General features: G+C 45.5%; 1 protein-coding gene across 1 annotated transcript in view; it reads right to left on the bottom strand.

The window, feature by feature from the left end:
* The window catches only part of TMEM255B (transmembrane protein 255B), a 103,021-nt gene that overhangs the window by 73,787 nt on the left and 12,405 nt on the right, over positions 1-16,829 (bottom strand). Inside the window, exon 3 of the mRNA XM_077296558.1 lies at positions 14,568-14,630. Coding sequence (XP_077152673.1) covers positions 14,568-14,630 — 63 coding nt within the window. The remainder of the gene's footprint in view (positions 1-14,567; positions 14,631-16,829) is intronic.

The following is a 16,829-nucleotide window of genomic DNA, read 5'->3' as shown; positions in this document are numbered from 1 at the left end:
GATCCATATCTTTTTATTTTACTTTAGCTGCCTGGATTATGTTCAGTGAACGATTTGAAGTGTAATACAAACTTGTATAGTCTATTGCACACTATTGTTCCCTTCTATCCATTTTAACCACACACTATTTAGGCACACACATGAGCCAGATTCACTCCATCAAACATAGCTGCCATCATATTCTGAGCAGAATTCCTCTGTTATTCTCTGTTGCTAGCAGCTTTTGGTGCATAGCTTGGTGCCATACTTTTTCTGAACACTGGTGGTTATCACTTTATGATCAGGTCTTAACTTCCCTTTTGTGTCTCTTTTCTCACCTTCTTATTTCGTTTTCTTTAATTTGTTTTTTGCAATTTTTTTTATTTAGTTTTTCCTTACGCCCCTTTATTTCTTTTTTGTGCTTTTATTTATTTTTTAATATATTTTTCACTCTTAAATTTTTCTTCCCTTTATTTTGTGCTTTTTTTCTCGATCATACTCTGAACGTATTGTCTTCTAACACGTTTTGGAAATTATTTGTTATATGTGTATTCATTCATATTTTCAATTCACATGTTGACAACAATTTTATTTCTATTTTTTCAGTGACTATATGCAAACAATGCTTGGGATGAGCCGAAACGTCATATAATTTTGGATAGTCACAGTTTGTTTGAAAAGTCACAAAAAATCTTTGATTAAAGACACAAGCTATCTACTACATGTTTTGGATTTAATAAAACTTGTCACAGTTGCAAACAAGAGAGTGCTATATCTTAGTGTTTTACAAAATGATGGTAGTCACACATTAGAAGGCAGCATGGTGGCTCAGTGGTTAGCACTGTAGCCTTGCAGCGCTGGGGTCCTGGGCTCAAATCCCACCAAGGACAACATCTGCAAGGAGCTTGTATCTTCTCCGTGTGTTTACGTGGGCTTCCTCCGGTACTCTGGTTTCTTCCCACACTCCAAAGACATATTGAATTTAGATTGTGAGCCCCATTGGGGACAATGATGATAATGTCTTTAAAGGGCTATGGAATAAGATAGCACTATATAAGCAAAAGTATAATAATAACAATTAGAAGCTGTTGTGGATGGTGAGATATGGACTCAAGAGTTTAAAATATTGCTACCCTTTTTTGCTCGTCAGTATATAAATACATATATATAAATAAATATAATACCGTATTTTCCGGCGTATAAGACGACTGGGCGTATAAGACGACCCCCCAACTTTACCAGTTAAAAAATAAAATCTTCTTAAAAGTCGGGGGTCTTCTTATACACCCTATGTCGTCTTATAGGGCCGGTGAATATGTGCCTTTTGGGGGGGGGGGGGAGTGATCCTGATGAGGACGAGGGGGCGTCTCACAGGAAAGTGAGTATCCCCCATTACCTTATCATAGCGCTGCAGCGTGGGGTCTCTGTGCTGGGAGCGGCGGCTGCTGTGCTGTGCTGTGCTGTGCTGTGGCGGCTCCTCTTCTGCAGTGTGGGGCCTCTGGTGCTGTGGGGCGGTGGCGGCGGCGTATCTTCATACAGTCGGGGCTCCTCCGGCATCTCAAAGACTGGAAGCCCCGCCGGCAACTCCATGGGTACAATGCGGTCAGGTGGCCTCCGGGAAAATGGCCGCTGCTCAGATTCAGATCTCGTCCCGAGATCTCGGGAGACGAGATCTGAATCTGAGCAGTGGCCATTTTCCCGGAGGCAGCTCAATAGGTGCGATGCGGTGGCCCGGCCGCTGGGGGCTGCGCATGCTCAGATTCAGATCTCAACGAGATCTGAATCTAAGCAGCGGCCATTTTCCCGGAGGCCAGCGCATTACACCGATGGAGTTGCCGGCGGGGCTTCCAGGCTGAGATGCCGGAGGAGCCCCGACTGCATGAAGATACGCCGCCGCCGCCACCGCCCCACAGCACCAGAGGCCCCACACTGCAGAAGAGGAGCCGCCACAGCACAGCAGCCGCCGCCGCTCCCAGCACAGAGACCCCACGCTGCAGCGCTATGATAAGGTAATGAGGGATACTCACTTTTCTGTGAGACGCCCCCTCGTCGTCATCAGGATCACTCCCCCCCCCCACCCACCATATACACCCGGCGTACAAGGCGATTCCCGGCGTACAAGACGACCCCCGACTTTTAAGAAGATTTTCAGGGGTTAAAAAGTCGTCTTGTACGCCGGAAAATACGGTATATATATATATATATATATATATATATATATATATATATATATATATATATATATATATATATATACAGTACAGATCAAAAGTTTGGACTCACCTCATTTAAAGATTTTTCTGTATTTTCATGACTATGAAAATTGTAAATTCACACTGAAGGCATCAAAACTATGAATTAACACATGTGGAATTATATAATTGACAAAAAAGTGTGAAACAACTGAAAATATGTCTTATATTCTAGGTTCTTCAAAGTAGCCACCTTTTTGCTTTGATGACTGCTTTGCACACTCTTGGCATTCTCTTGATGAGCTTCAAGAGGTAATCACCAGAAATGGTCTTCCAACAATCTTGAAGGAGTTCCCAGAGCACTTAGCACTTGCTTAGCACTTGTTGGCCCTTTTGCCCCAAACCATCTCGATTGGGTTCAGGTCTGGTGACCGTGGAGGCCAGGTCATCTGGCATAGCACCCCATCACTCTCCTTCTTGGTCAAATAGCCCTTACACAGCCTGGAGGTGTGTTTGGGGTCATTGTCCTGTTGAAAAATAAATGATGGTCCAACTAAACGCAAACCGGATGGAATAGCATGCCGCTGCAAGATGCTTTCGTAGCCATGCTGGTTCAGTATGCCTTCAATTTTGAGTAAATCCCCAACAGTGTCACCAGCAAAGCATCCCCACACCATCACACCTCCTCCTCCATGCTTCACGGTGGGAACCAGGCATGTAGAATCCATCCGTTCACCTTTTCTGCGTCGCACAAAGACACGGTGGTTGGAACCAAAGATCTCAAATTTGGACTAATCAGACCATAAGCACAGATTTTCACTGGTCTAATGTCCATTCCTTGTGTTCTTTAGCCCAAACAAGTCTCTTCTGCTTGTTGACTGTCCATAGCAGTGGTTTCCTAGCAGCTATTTTACCATGAAGGCCTGCTGCACAAAGTCTTCTCTTAACAGTTGTTGTAGAGATGCGTCTGCTGCTAGAACTCTGTGTGGCATTGACCTGGTCTCTAATCTGAGCTGCTGTTAACCTGCAATTTATGAGGCTGGTGACTCGGATAAACTTATCCTCAGAAGCAGTTTCTTTGTAGCGCTTGATGGTTTTTGCAACTGCACTTGGGGACACTTTCAAAGTTTTCCCAATTTTTCAGACTGACTGACCTTCATTTCTTAAAGTAATGATGGCCACTCGTTTTTCTTTACTTAGCTGCTTTTTTCTTGCCATAATACAAATTCTAACAGTCTATTCAGTAGGACTATCAGCTGTGTATCCACCAGACTTCTGCTCAACACAACTGATGGTCCCAACCCCATATATAAGTCAAGACATCCCACTTATTAAACCTGACAGGGCACACCTGTGAAGGGAAAGCCATTTCCGGTGACTACCTCTTGAAGCTCATCAAGAGAATAACAAGTGTACACAGCAGTCATCAAAGAAAAAGGTGGCTACTTTGAAGAACCTAGAAACATATATTCAGTAGAGATGAGCGGTGTTTGAGTCGAACTGTTCGCTAATTTCAAATTCGAGCTGTTTTGGGCGGTGTTCGAGTCGTTCGACGAACCCGAACAATTTGCTTAAAATTCGGCTGCTCGAGTTTCTGCTTGATAACTGTTCGTTCACCAAAAGTTAATGGACTGTTTCAGTGTATAGTGGGCGGGGGGGGGGGATAAGTCTGTGCTGAAATAACGCCGATCTCCATTTTTTTTTTCTTTGTCGCATTTACAGAGGGGCGGTGCAGTCTCTCAGCCTATCAGCAGTGCGCACACACACAGCAATGTGCATGTGATGCACACAAGCAAGGGCATGTGTCATTGGCTGTGCATGTCACATGTCCTTGCCCTATAAGAACCAGCCATTTGCCCCGTCGCCACCATTTCCTCACTGCTGCTGCTGTGGGCGCTATACAGACTAAAAGTGTTTTTTTGGAGCGAATTGTCAGAGAGATAGGTTTAGGGAGTCAGGAGGAGTCGGGACTAGTTGTAATATCAGCCCTTTTCAGGGTAAGTTACAGCAGTTCATAGCACTGTTTGCCAGGCAGGTCTCAGCCAGTGCTTTGCAAGTGTTAGTCACAGCATTTGGTGTAATATAGCTCAGCCAATCCTTTTGGGCTAGTAGCATTGTCTGATAGTCATCTGAGTAGCCCGCCTGTGAAGCTAGCTACACCGCCTGTGTACCTCAATTTTTACTGCATCTAACCCAGTAAATCGTTTTGGGGTTTTGGACTTAGTAGCAGTGTCTGCACGTCAGCAGAGTAGCCCTCCTGTGAAACTAACTACACCGCCTGTGTATCTCAATTTTTACTGCATCTAACCCAGTTAATAGTTTTGGGGTTTTGGGCTTAGTAGCAGTGTCTGCACATCAGCAGAGTAGCCCGCATGTGAAACAAACTATACCGCCTGTGTATCTCAATTTTTACTGCATCTAATCCAGTTAATAGTTTTGTAGTTTTGGGGTTTGGGGCCTAGGAGCAGTGTCTGCACGTCAGCAGAGTAGCCCGCCTGTGAAACTAACTATACCACCTGTATATCTCAATTTTTACTGCATCTCATCCAGTTAATAGTTTTGGGCCTAGGAGCAGTGTCTGCACATCAGCAGTGTAGCCCGCCTGTGAAACTAACTACACCGCCTGCGTATCTCTATTTTCACTGCATCTAATCCAGTTAATAGTTTAGGGCCTAGGAGCAGTGTCTGCAAGTCAGCAGAGTAGCCAGCCTGTGAAACAAACTATACAGCCTGTGTATCTCAATTTTTACTGCATCTAATCTAGTTAATAGTTTTAGGCCTAGGAGCAGTGTCTGCACGTCAGCAGAGTAGCCTGCCTGTGAAACAATACCGCCTGTGTATCTCAATTTTTACTGCATCTAATCCAGTTAATAGTTTTGGGCCTAGGAGCAGTGTCTGCACTGTCCGACGAGCCCTGGTGCAATACGTTATGACGTATAGCCTGGGCCAACAAATCACGCTGCAGGAGTGGTCTCAGATCAGGGACCTATGCACCCTTCTGCACAGTTTTGAAATAGCAACGAAGATGTTTAGTGTTGACGATGCCATTATCAGCATGACCATTCCGGGGATTTACATGCTTGAGCACACCTTACATAGTGTTCGGAGTCAGGTGGTGGAACAAGAGGAGGAGGAGGAACAGGAGGAGTCGTATGCGGAAGGGATCATATCTCCAAGGTCAAGAAGGTTGGCAGCACCAAGGCGGCTGGCATTGGAGGCTGGGGGAGAGGGATTACCGAGGGCGCATGGTAGCAGCCAAACTGTTGAGGAAGGTGCAGGAAGTGAGGAAGAAGTGGAGGACGAACTGGCGCTGGGCATGGAAGACTCATCAGATGAGGGAGACCTTGATCAAATTTCTGTTGTGCGAGGTTGGGGGGAGAGGGCAGACGAAGGAAGCATGATTCTCACCTCGCCACCACCAAGACAACAAGGACTTGGTCCTCCTGGATGCGCAAGACACATGAGTGCCTTCTTGCTGCAGTACCTGCAACATGACCCTCGGATTGTCAGAATCCGAAGTAATGCCGACTACTGGGTTGCCACACTCTTAGATCCCCTGTACAAAAGCAAATTTGGCGAAATAATTCCTGCCATAGAAAGGGATTCACGCATGCAGGAATATCAGCAGAGACTGTTACAGAATCTAACATCTGCTTTTCCACAAAACACCAGTGGTGCACGTAGTCAATCTCTGAGTTCTAACTTGCCAACCGTGGGACTATCGAGTCATCACTCTAACCGTACCAGTAACATCGTATCAGGTGGTAACAGCAATTTTTTCCAATCGTTTCAAGATTTTTTTAGACCATCCTTTGCAAGGCCACAGGAGACAAGATGTCTGACGCACAGCCAACGCCTAGAGAGGATGGTACAAGAGTATCACCAAGTTAATGCAGCGCCCCAGAGTCCTGGTCGTTGCAGTAATGTCGCTCTTCCACCAGGGGGAGTGATGTTACGTCTGATGGTACTAAAGGAGTTCACCTTGCCAGGTATCACAGTCACACACTACACTTTACACTCCAGTCCACCAGGGGGAGCAAAGCTACTATCTACTAGGGCACTCCTCACACACGGGTAAAACTGGTGGGTTGGATAGGAAGTGAGAGAGAGAAGCAGACTGGGCTTCGACCAGATAACATCGAGGGAGAAGCAGCCTGGGTTTGACCCAGAGAGGTCCTGTCAGGGGTGGGATTCTGACAGAGGCCTAGCAAGAGATAGAACATTACGGAGCTGCGCCTGCACATCATTGCGGCAGCATCCTAAGAAAGGACACGAAGCGATGCATATTGTGGAGAGTGAGAACTGAAGTCACAGCACAAGGAGATAATACCGGGAGGAGTCCTGCCCCAAGATCGGCAGCCTCCTTCCAAGGCGCGTAGCCAGTGGCCGGAACACCGAGGGAGTACTGACTCTACGAATTACTCCAGACGACGGCAGGACAGTCAATTCCAAGCTGGCTGCCCAACCTAAATACCTAAGAAGACACGGAGGCAATTGTGGGAGAGGGGCGTCTCTAGGGTCCCTATAAATTAACTCCAGGCCTACCCCGTCATACAGGTTGTCCTATCCATATCATCTGGGGGACAGAGAGAGAGAACATCAGAAATATCTACAAAGGTTGTGAGGACTTTCCCGTGGTGCTCAGCAAGGAGGTACTACAACACACAGGCGCTAGTAGGAAGGCTACTGATTTCCTCCTGGCTAAAGGGACTCTGGATGTGCCTTCGGACCGGCCGGACTCAGCCAGCCCTGTGAGCGGTAATCTGGACTGCGGACGCTGAAGTCTTCAGTAAAGGTAAAGAGACTGCAACCTTTGTGTCCTCGTTATTCATCGCGCCTCACAACGATCACTATCATCATCCACACACTTTGGGAAGCCCTGGGGACATACTTCACCTGTGGGAAGGTATACCATCTGGCTGCCATTCCATCACCCCAGCGGACCCCCAGCAGCGTCGGTCACCCTGACCGAATACCACAGGTGGCGTCACGAACACCAGACAAACTTACACCTTTAATTGGGTGCCCCTCAGCAGGGCCACGGACTGGGTCGGGCCACCGTGACATCCCCAGAACCGAGACCGAGGGACCCGGTGCCGAGTACCCCATTGCCCTGCGCCTGGGGGCGATCCAACTTTGGCGTCACGAACAGGATCTACTTAAGCCCGAAAATCGGGTCATGTGTGCCTTGGAACTGTGCCAGAATTGTGCTTGAACTGTGATTTATTGCAAAGACTGTGTGTTGCCAATTGCCGCCAAAACGCCCGCCAAAACTGCTGCCATTGCTGCACCACGAGGAGCGCAGGAGAAGAAGGAAGGTGTGCCATGGGAGGAGACTACCAAAGCGGCGCCAAAAGTAACAACTGCCCCCTCCGACTACTGCTGCAAGATGACGACGTGCCTCGAAGCAGAGGAGAACTGCCCCCTGATTTGCAATGGCGGGAATGAGGGGAAGAAGGAGCTCCACCCTGAGAAAATGGAGGAGCAGTGTGCATGTGCAGCCGTTGACCTCGAAGCAGCGAGGGTGACCAGCGAGTACCTGAACGATGAAGGAGTGATCCAGGACTGTTTCCGCCGACCGAAGGTGGACGCGAACCTGCCGCAGCTGGAGAATACGGATTCCTTGGAGCCGCAGGTGGAGGAGCCGAGTCCCCCACTCCAGGACGCGGAGCTGACAGCGGCGAGGAAATGGAAGTCGGAACTATGCCAGAAGACCGCAAGGGAAGAACCGCGGTCTGAGCTGCAGCCGATTCCAGCGTCCTCATCAGCAGAGCGGATCGCCATCGGTGGAACTACATCAGACGCAGGTACAGGAAACACCCCTGCCCCACCGACCGATCCGGCTCCAGTGACCGTCCCCCACCCAGACTGTGACCGACCACCAGCCGTGGCACCAGCCCCAGCGGTTCGCTGCACCACTAACGGAGCACCACCTCTATAACTAGCGACTGAGGGCACACCAGTGGATGTGAGCCAGGAGGGAGTGATCTTTCGCTGGGATGACTCGAGGAGTTGGGTGCGTGGGTCCTACATTGCTGTCCTCACCTGGGAGGAATATAAACAATGCTTAGTGATGCAATGGAAGGAGAAGAATAGACAGAAAGCCCAGGGTGATGCATGGGATACTGAAGCCCAGCAGGACGACAGACTCCCGGTGAGATATGGGATAGTTGTGACGTTTCATCTCCAGAGAGGGTTCATTCAGGAACCCGGGGTGGTACCGAAGGTTCGGGTCGATAGAAGTGAAGTGGAGTCCCACCTTGGAAGGGAGCATCCGGGCCGCAGCTTGTACCCCAGAGACTCGGTGACTTACATCCGTCACTGGGGAGACAATGGATGGTACACTCGAAATGTAAAGAGGTGCGCACCACTAACAGCGCCACCTAGTGTCAAGAAAACGCCCCCAGCCACTACAACAGTTGAGCCCCCGATAGTTCCTCGGGTTAATACCACTACTACTGTAAGCGTGACTACCACCGTTGGACCCACGACCGGGACCCGCACTACCGTTACCCAGACTACCCAAACTTTGATAGCAGCTAATGACTTGACGATACATGAACAGCAAACCCATGATGTCTACTTGGGACCAGACGAGGATCCAGATACTCACCTTCCCAGGCCAGGAAGTGTGAGATACCGACTGGTGCCTTGGGAGATACTACTACCCCCAGACCAAGAATAAACCTCAGAGAACCGAAAACTTTAAATAGTTAACTGTTTGTTTTCCTGTTTTGCTGCTTTAAACCCGTCTAGGGTTACTTCTTAAAGGGATCCCTTCGTTTACCCGGGAACCCTATTGTTTCTAGTTTTTGCATCGGTTCATCACTGTTTTCTTCAAAAGAACATTGGAATCATGAACTGCGCATGATTACAAACTGGTTGTATATAGTTTGCACCTTCTTAAAGGTGCTCTCTACTGGTTTTACAAAGAAGAGCTTTTTGAAGAGACTGTTCCTGACTACAGCGTGAAAGTTATTGCTTTAAACTGACTTGCAAACTGATTGTTTGCACTACCTCAGTAGACACTTGGTTTCCTCTTAAAGGGAATGTTAGTTGTTGCACTTCGCCTAAAAGTGATAATGTTGCCTTAAATAGCTAGATAGTAATAATGTTCTTACATAGTGATAGTATGTAGTTAGAAGTAGAAATGTTAATGATGTTCTTTGAATAAAATCGAAGTTAAAGTAGTTATTAGAATAGATGAGAGGAAGCTAAAGAAAGATGCAGTAGGCCCGTAGGGGTAGACAGATAGTCCTGCATACGTGAAAGTAAAAGAGAAATAAAGAGAATGTTGATTTGCACTTTTGAAGTTTTATAGTATACCTTTAGTGGGTACACGCCCTTAAAGGAGAGATACTGTTTTGTATTTAGTAGGTAGCATAACCGTATGGGTAATAACGATTATTCATAGTTAGTTAATTAACCCTGCTGTTCTGTTAGGTCAAAAATGACCGTTTTTGAAATTCTATAATGTTATGTTTTGCCATTTTATAGAGAAAAAAGCTTTTTTTTTTTTTTTTGCCTTTGAAAAAAGTATATCTACATAATGTTTGATATTATTACTTATAGTTAACATTTAGATCAAGATTTTTTTTTTATCTGCAAAAATAATCAATTTTTACAAAAATCGAAAAAATACCATGTTCCCTTTTGGATATAAAAAAATATAAAACAAGCTTTGTATTTATTTTTTTTTTCTGGTATTTGAACAACCATCTTCACAAGCAATATAATAGTGCAAAAACTGTTTAAAAAACCCACTTAGATTAGCTAAAAATGATTATTTTATAAGGACGGTCAAAAATGACCGGGAACAGTACAAGTGTATGTGAAATCTAAACAGAACAGCAGGGTTAATAGGTGTTATTTAAAATCATAAGCACAATGTAAATATGTTCTTGTTTGTAACATTCAAGTGTCCTCACCTCCCATAAAGGGAAGCATTGTTATATTTACTTGTTTACAGCATTTCAAAAATTTTGTATGTCTTTTTGCTAACATGTATTGTTGTTCTTCTTTTCCCAGTCTGGGAGAACTGGATTTAACGGGGGGGGAGTGCAGCACCCCAGAGTCCTGGTCATTGCCGTAATGTCGCTCTTCCACCAGGGGGAGTGATGTTACGTCTGATGGTACTAAAGGAGTTCACCTTGCCAGGTATCACAGTCACACACTACACTTTACACTCCAGTCCACCAGGGGGAGCAAAGCTTCTATCTACTAGAGCACTCCTCACACACGGGTAAAACTGGTGGGTTGGATAGGAAGTGAAAGAGAGAAGCAGACTGGGCTTCGGTCAGATAACATCGAGGGAGAAGCAGCCTGGGTTTGACCCAGAGAGGTCCTGTCAGGGGTGGGATTCTGACAGAGGCCTAGCAAGAGATAGAACGTTACGGAGCTGCGCCTGCACATCATTGCGGCAGCATCCTAAGGCTACGTTCACATTAGCGTTGCGTCAGGCGCAGCCGCGGCGACGCATGCGTCATGCACCCCTATATTTAACATGGGGGGCGCATGGACATGCGTTGCACTTGCGTTTTGTGACGCATGCGTCACTGTGGTGCATGCATCAGGGCGCAAAGGATGCTGCATGATGCAGTTTTTTCTGCTCCAAAAACCATGCAAAAGTGGACGCATGCGTCACAAAACGCTGCGTTGTGCATGTGTTTATATTTGCGTTGTGCGTTGCATCGCCGACGCTGCACCGCACAACGCAAATGTGAATGTAGCCTAAGAAAGGACACGAAGCGAAGTATATTGTGGAGAGTGAGAACTGAAGTCACAGCACAAGGAGATAACACCGGGAGGAGTCCTGCCCAGAGATCGGCAGCCTCCTTCCGAGGCGAGTAGCCGGTGGCCGAAACACCGAGGGAGTACTGACTCTACGCATTACTCCAGACAATGGCAGGACAGTCAATTCCAAGTTGGCTGCCCAAACTAAATACCTAAGAAGACACGGAGGCAATTGTGGGAGAGGGGCGTCTCTAGGTTCCCTATAAATTAACTCCAGGCCTACCCCGTCATACGGGTTGTCCTATCCATATCATCGGGGACAGAGAGAGAGAACATCAGAAATATCTACAAAGGTTGTGAGGACTTTCCCGTGGTGCTCAGCAGGGAGGTACTACAACACACAGGCGCTAGTAGGAAGGCTACTGATTTCCTCCTGGCTAAAGGGACTCTGGATGTGCCTTCGGACCGGCCAGACTCAGCCAGCCCTGTGAGCAGTACTCTGGACTGCGGATGCTGGAGTCTTCAGTAAAAGGTAAAGAGACTGCAACCTTTGTGTCCTCGTTATTCATCGCGCCTCACAACGATCACTATCATCATTCACACACTGGGGACATACTTCACCTGTGGGAAGGTATACCATCTGGCTGCCATTCCATCACCCCAGCGGACCCCCTGCAGTGTCGGTCACCCTGACTGAATACCACAGGTGGCATCACGAACACCAGACAAACTTACACCTTTAATTGGGCGCCCCTCAGCAGGGCCACGGACCGGGTCGGGCCACCGTGACATCCCCAGAACTGAGACCGAGGGACCCGGTGCCGAGTACCCCATTGCCCTGCGCCTGGGGGCGATCTATTAACATCGATGCCATGACTGTGGAACTGGACCCTTGCTCATTTTGGGCTTCCAATCTTGAAAAATGGCGTGAGCTCGCCACTCACGCCTTGGAGATCTTGTCGTGCCCCGCAGCCAGCGTTCTCTCTGAACGTGTGTTCAGCGCTGCTGGTGGTGTGCTGACAGATAAGTGCACGCGGCTGTCCATTGACAATGTAGACAGACTAATGTTCATCAAGATGAACAAATCCTGGATCCGCAAAGGCTTTTCTACCCCTGTGTCATCTTGGGGAGACTAAAAGCTTGATGATTTTTGAAAATCACCTCACCAACCGTTTTAAAAAACTCTGGCGAAATTGATGTCACTTAAGTGGTGTCTGTGGCAGAATTTTTTGAAAATATGGAGACTCTTTTATTTAGACTCTTTTATTTAGTCCCCTTGCTGAGTTTTACATGACGTTGCCATCGTCAATTCCAGGTGGGTGGGGTCGCAGAGTTGTTTACTCATACTATGGCCTGGGATTCAGAGGTCTGCTCCAAAGCTTCAGTGTCTGCTAGTCAGCAGAGGAGCTCAGCCACCCACCGCCTGTTTACCTAAGTACTATTTTTAACAGCATCTGGCCCAGGAAATCATTTTGGGCCTAGTAGAATTTGGTGCTACTCAGCAGCGTAATTCACCCATGAAGCAAGCTACACTGCCTGTTTACCTAACTACTATTTTGTAATGGCATCTGGCCCTGGTAATCCTTTTGGGCCTAGTAGAATTTAGTGCTACTCAGCAGCGTACCCCACCCATGAAGCAAGCTACACCGCCTGTTTACCTAAGTACTATTTTTAATGGCATCTGGCCCAGTAAATCATTTTGGGCCTAGTAGAATTTGGTGCTACTCAGCAGCGTACTTCACCCATGAAGCAAGCTACACCGCCTGTTTACCTAACTACTATTTTGTAATGGCATCTGGCCCAGGAAATCCTTTTGGCCCTAGTAGCAATTTCTGCTACTCAGCAGAGTACCCCACCCATGAAGCAAGCTACACCGCCTTCTTTCTTTCTCAATCTAACCCCTAGGCTCTGGGGTGTCCACTCTCCCTCCAGCTCTCTCCTTCTCACAGGTGGACTACCACGTGTTTTCACACTGTGGCGAATCTTTTGGGCCCAGGCATAAGAAGTCGTCGAGGTAATGGATAATATGTGCCGCCTTACAAACATCCATGACGACACATTCGAGGAAGCAACTAAACGCCTCAAATAGTGAGCAGGATATGGAGCACCCCATGGGCAAACAGCGATCTATGTAGTATGCTCCTTCAGAGAAGCAGCCCAATGGGAGGACACTATTCGGAGGCACAGGTAGTAACCGGAACGCCCCCTCAATGTCTGTTTTGGCCATTAGGGTGCCCCTTACCAACTTCTTGATCCTCCTGATTGCCTCGTCAAAGGAGGTACAGTACATAGTACTGTACTTGGTTCCGCGTCGATGTTGTCGTTTACTGACCTGCCCCTTGGATATGACAAATGGTGGATTAGTCTGAATGTATTGGGTTCATTTTTTGACACAACTCCCAACGGGGGTACCACTACGTCTTCTAAGGAAAGTGTTCTGAATGGACCCGCCGCCATTCTACCTAAAGATATTTATTTTTAAATTTTTTTTGTCAAGACGTCTGGGTGTTGGTAGAGTGAGTTTAGATTTTTACTCCAGCCTTTCTTGATTTTAGAAGGGCATGACATGCCTATATCTGTGTCTCCTCCTCCTTTTACTCCTCCACCTCTTTTCTTTTCGCATGACTATATGTAGTTGTGACTTTTCCATGTGTTTGTTGTGTCTTCTGAGCAGTTTGTCAGCTTTTGGACACCTTTTAAGGTGTTTTCTATGTGTTTTCCATGTGCTTGTATGTGTTTGTGTTTGCCTGCCATTGGTTTCAATGGGGTTCGACGGTGTTCATCGAATGTTCGATGAACAGTTCGTCGAACATCTCCCTGTTCAACGAACCGAACCCGAACACTAGGGAGGTGGCTCATCACTAATATTCAGTTGTTTCAAACTTTTTTGTTAAGTATATAAATCCACATGTGATAATTCATAGTTTTGAAGCCTTAAGTGTGAATTTACAGTTTTCATAGTCATGAAAATACAGGAAAATCTTTAAATGAGAAGGTGTGTCCAAACTTTTTGGTCTGTACTGTGTGTATATATATATATATATATATATATATATATATATATATATATATATATATATATATATATATATATATATATGTGTGTGTATATATATACTGACGAGCAAAAAAAGGGTAGCAATACTTTAAACCTTTGAGTCCATATCTCACCATCCACAACAGCTTCTAATTGTTATTATTATGCTTTTGCTTATATAGTGCTATCTTATTCCATAGCCCTTTAAAGACATTATCATCACTGTCCCCAATGGGGCTGACAATCTAAATTCAATATGTCTTTGGAGTGTGGGAAGAAACCAGAGTACCGGAGGAAGCCCAAGCAAACACAGGGAGAACATACAAACTCCTAATTCATAGTTTTGAAGCCTTCAGTGTGAATTTACAATTTTCATAGTCATGAAAATACAGGAAAATCTTTAAATGAGAATGTGTGCCCAAACTTTTGGTCTGTACTGTATTACTATATATATATATATATATATATATATATATATATATATATATATATATATATATATATATATATATATATATACATCAAACACTTTCACAGCAAATTATTGTATTTTGGGATAACATGAGTTCATCTTTTGAGGCACGATGGGTTTAACCATATAAATAATGAAAACAGATTATACATACCATTTGTTTTCTGTTCTCCACAAGATGAATTCCAATTACGCCTAAGAAAGATCCGAAGCCAAGCTGTTTTAGGATGCAAAGAAAACAAAGATTATAAATTTTATACATAGTCAAATAAGAGTACTTAGCAGCAGTGGCTGACACAGACAGAAAAGGGCCCTTGTGCAAGAATAGTATATTGGCCCTTTGCAGTTCAATAGTTCTGTTATGACAGAAGCTCCTTGCTGCTTTAGAGGTGGAAATGGGCCCTTTACCTCTTAGGCCCCTGTGCGGCTGCGCAGAATGCACCAATAATACGTCCACTCCTGTATAGCATGGACTTACACTGACAGTGAAGACTCATTAGGCATTCTTCCATCTGGCCTCATATACAAACATATGTTTACATGCATATTCCCATTTGGTACACAGTTGTAAAGTAATCACATGAAAATGCATTATATACACAGTGACAAAGTCATTGCCAAAGTACTGGAGGGGAGATATGTATCATTGCAGTTGTTAGCTTCAGTGATGTATGTTTAGGGTTAGGTTGAGTGAACAGCTGTAGAGTGGGTGAAGTCCAGTCCAGAGAGGATAAGGACCTTCTGGCTCATTCAGTGTTGGGTGTGTCTGGACAGAGGTGCAAGCTGCAGAGCTGTGTTTCCATCATAAGGAAAGCTGAACTTTTGTTGTTTGTTCCTAAGACAGATCCCTGCAGCAACACAGACTGTGCCATATGTTATGCTTTTGTTTTCCTGTTAGGCCAGAAAGGCCGTGTTTGTTTTGCTAACACTGCACTGGTTTACTCAGTACTTTTAATAAACCAGGGGAAGATTTAAAGAGACAGCGTTCCTGTGTCTGCCTCTATGTGCAGCCAAGTGAGCCGATCTACCACAACACATTAATACATTATATACACATATCAATAGTAGAAATCTCTACCATTATGTAGTATCCCATCTTCTTAGAACAGTCTGTAAACATCTGGGAAGTGAGGAGACCGACTGCCGTAATATTGGGAGAGGAATGTTGTCCCATTCTTGCCTGATATAGGATTCTAGCTACTCCACAGTTCTGGGTCTTCTTGTTTTGCAAGATTTCTAGTTTCATAATGCGCAAAATGTTTTCTATTGGAGAAAGGTCTGGACTGTAGTCAGCCAGTATATAGTTTAGTACTGTCCTGCTGAAATATGCAAGGCCGTCCCTTAGGCTATGTGCCCACGATCCAGAAGTAGCAGCGTTTGCACACAGTGTACAGTATGTTGCTGTGTGCAAAGCACTGCTGTCTATTGAACGCAAGTAAATATCCATATGTTCACTGAACTGTGCAGATTTACCACATTCAATACATTCTATTGATTACATTTCTGTTGCGGAGACTCACTTCTCCACAAGATAAATTGACATGCTGCAGTCCTGAAAGATGCGTCGCATGTCAGTGTCCACGGTAATCTGCAGGCGCACATGCATGCACAGTGGACATGGGATTTCTAGAAATCCCATCCACTATGCTGTAACATTTGGCCACTGCAGTTTTGACGCTGCATAAATACGAAGCGTCAAAACCGCAGCAATTCATGATTGTGGGCATGTACCGTTAAATAGATGTGGTCAGAATGGAAGAACATATTGTTCTAAAACCTCTCTATAATGCTCAGCATTGATAGCGCCCTTCAAGATGTGTAAGCTGCCCATGCCATAGGCACTCATGTAACCCCATACCATCAAAGATGCAGGCTTTGGAACTGTGCACTGATAACAAGCTGGATGGTCCTGCTCCTCTTGAGGCCGCAAGACAATGTGTCAGTTGTTTCCGAAAAGAATTTCACATTTTAATTCATGTGACCACAGAACAGTTTTCCATTTTCCCTGAGTTCATTATAAATGAGCTTTGGCCCAGAGAAGACGGTAACATTTCTGGATTGTGCCAATATATGGCTTCTTCTTTGCATGAAGAGCTTTAACATGGTGAACTGGGTTCACAGTCAATGATTTCTGGAATTTTTCCTGAGCCCCTGCAGGGATTTTCAGGACCAAATCATATATTTTAATGCAGTGCAACCTGAGGGCTAGAAGATCACTAGAATTTAATGCTGACCGTCGGCCTTATCCCCTGTGACCATGGATTTCACCAGAATTGTTATATCTTTTGATGATATTATATACTGTAGATGGTGGGATAATCAATGTATTTGCAATTTTATATTGAGGAACATTTTTCTGAAATCCTTCCACAATTGTTTGACATAGTTCTTCACAAATTGGTGAATCTCTGACGGT

Source organism: Ranitomeya variabilis, chromosome 3 (genome assembly GCF_051348905.1).
Source record: "Ranitomeya variabilis isolate aRanVar5 chromosome 3, aRanVar5.hap1, whole genome shotgun sequence".
Classification (NCBI taxonomy): Eukaryota; Metazoa; Chordata; class Amphibia; order Anura; family Dendrobatidae; genus Ranitomeya; species Ranitomeya variabilis.
The sequence above is the reverse complement of the archived record's forward strand: the minus strand, read 5'-3'. Positions and strand labels throughout refer to the sequence as shown.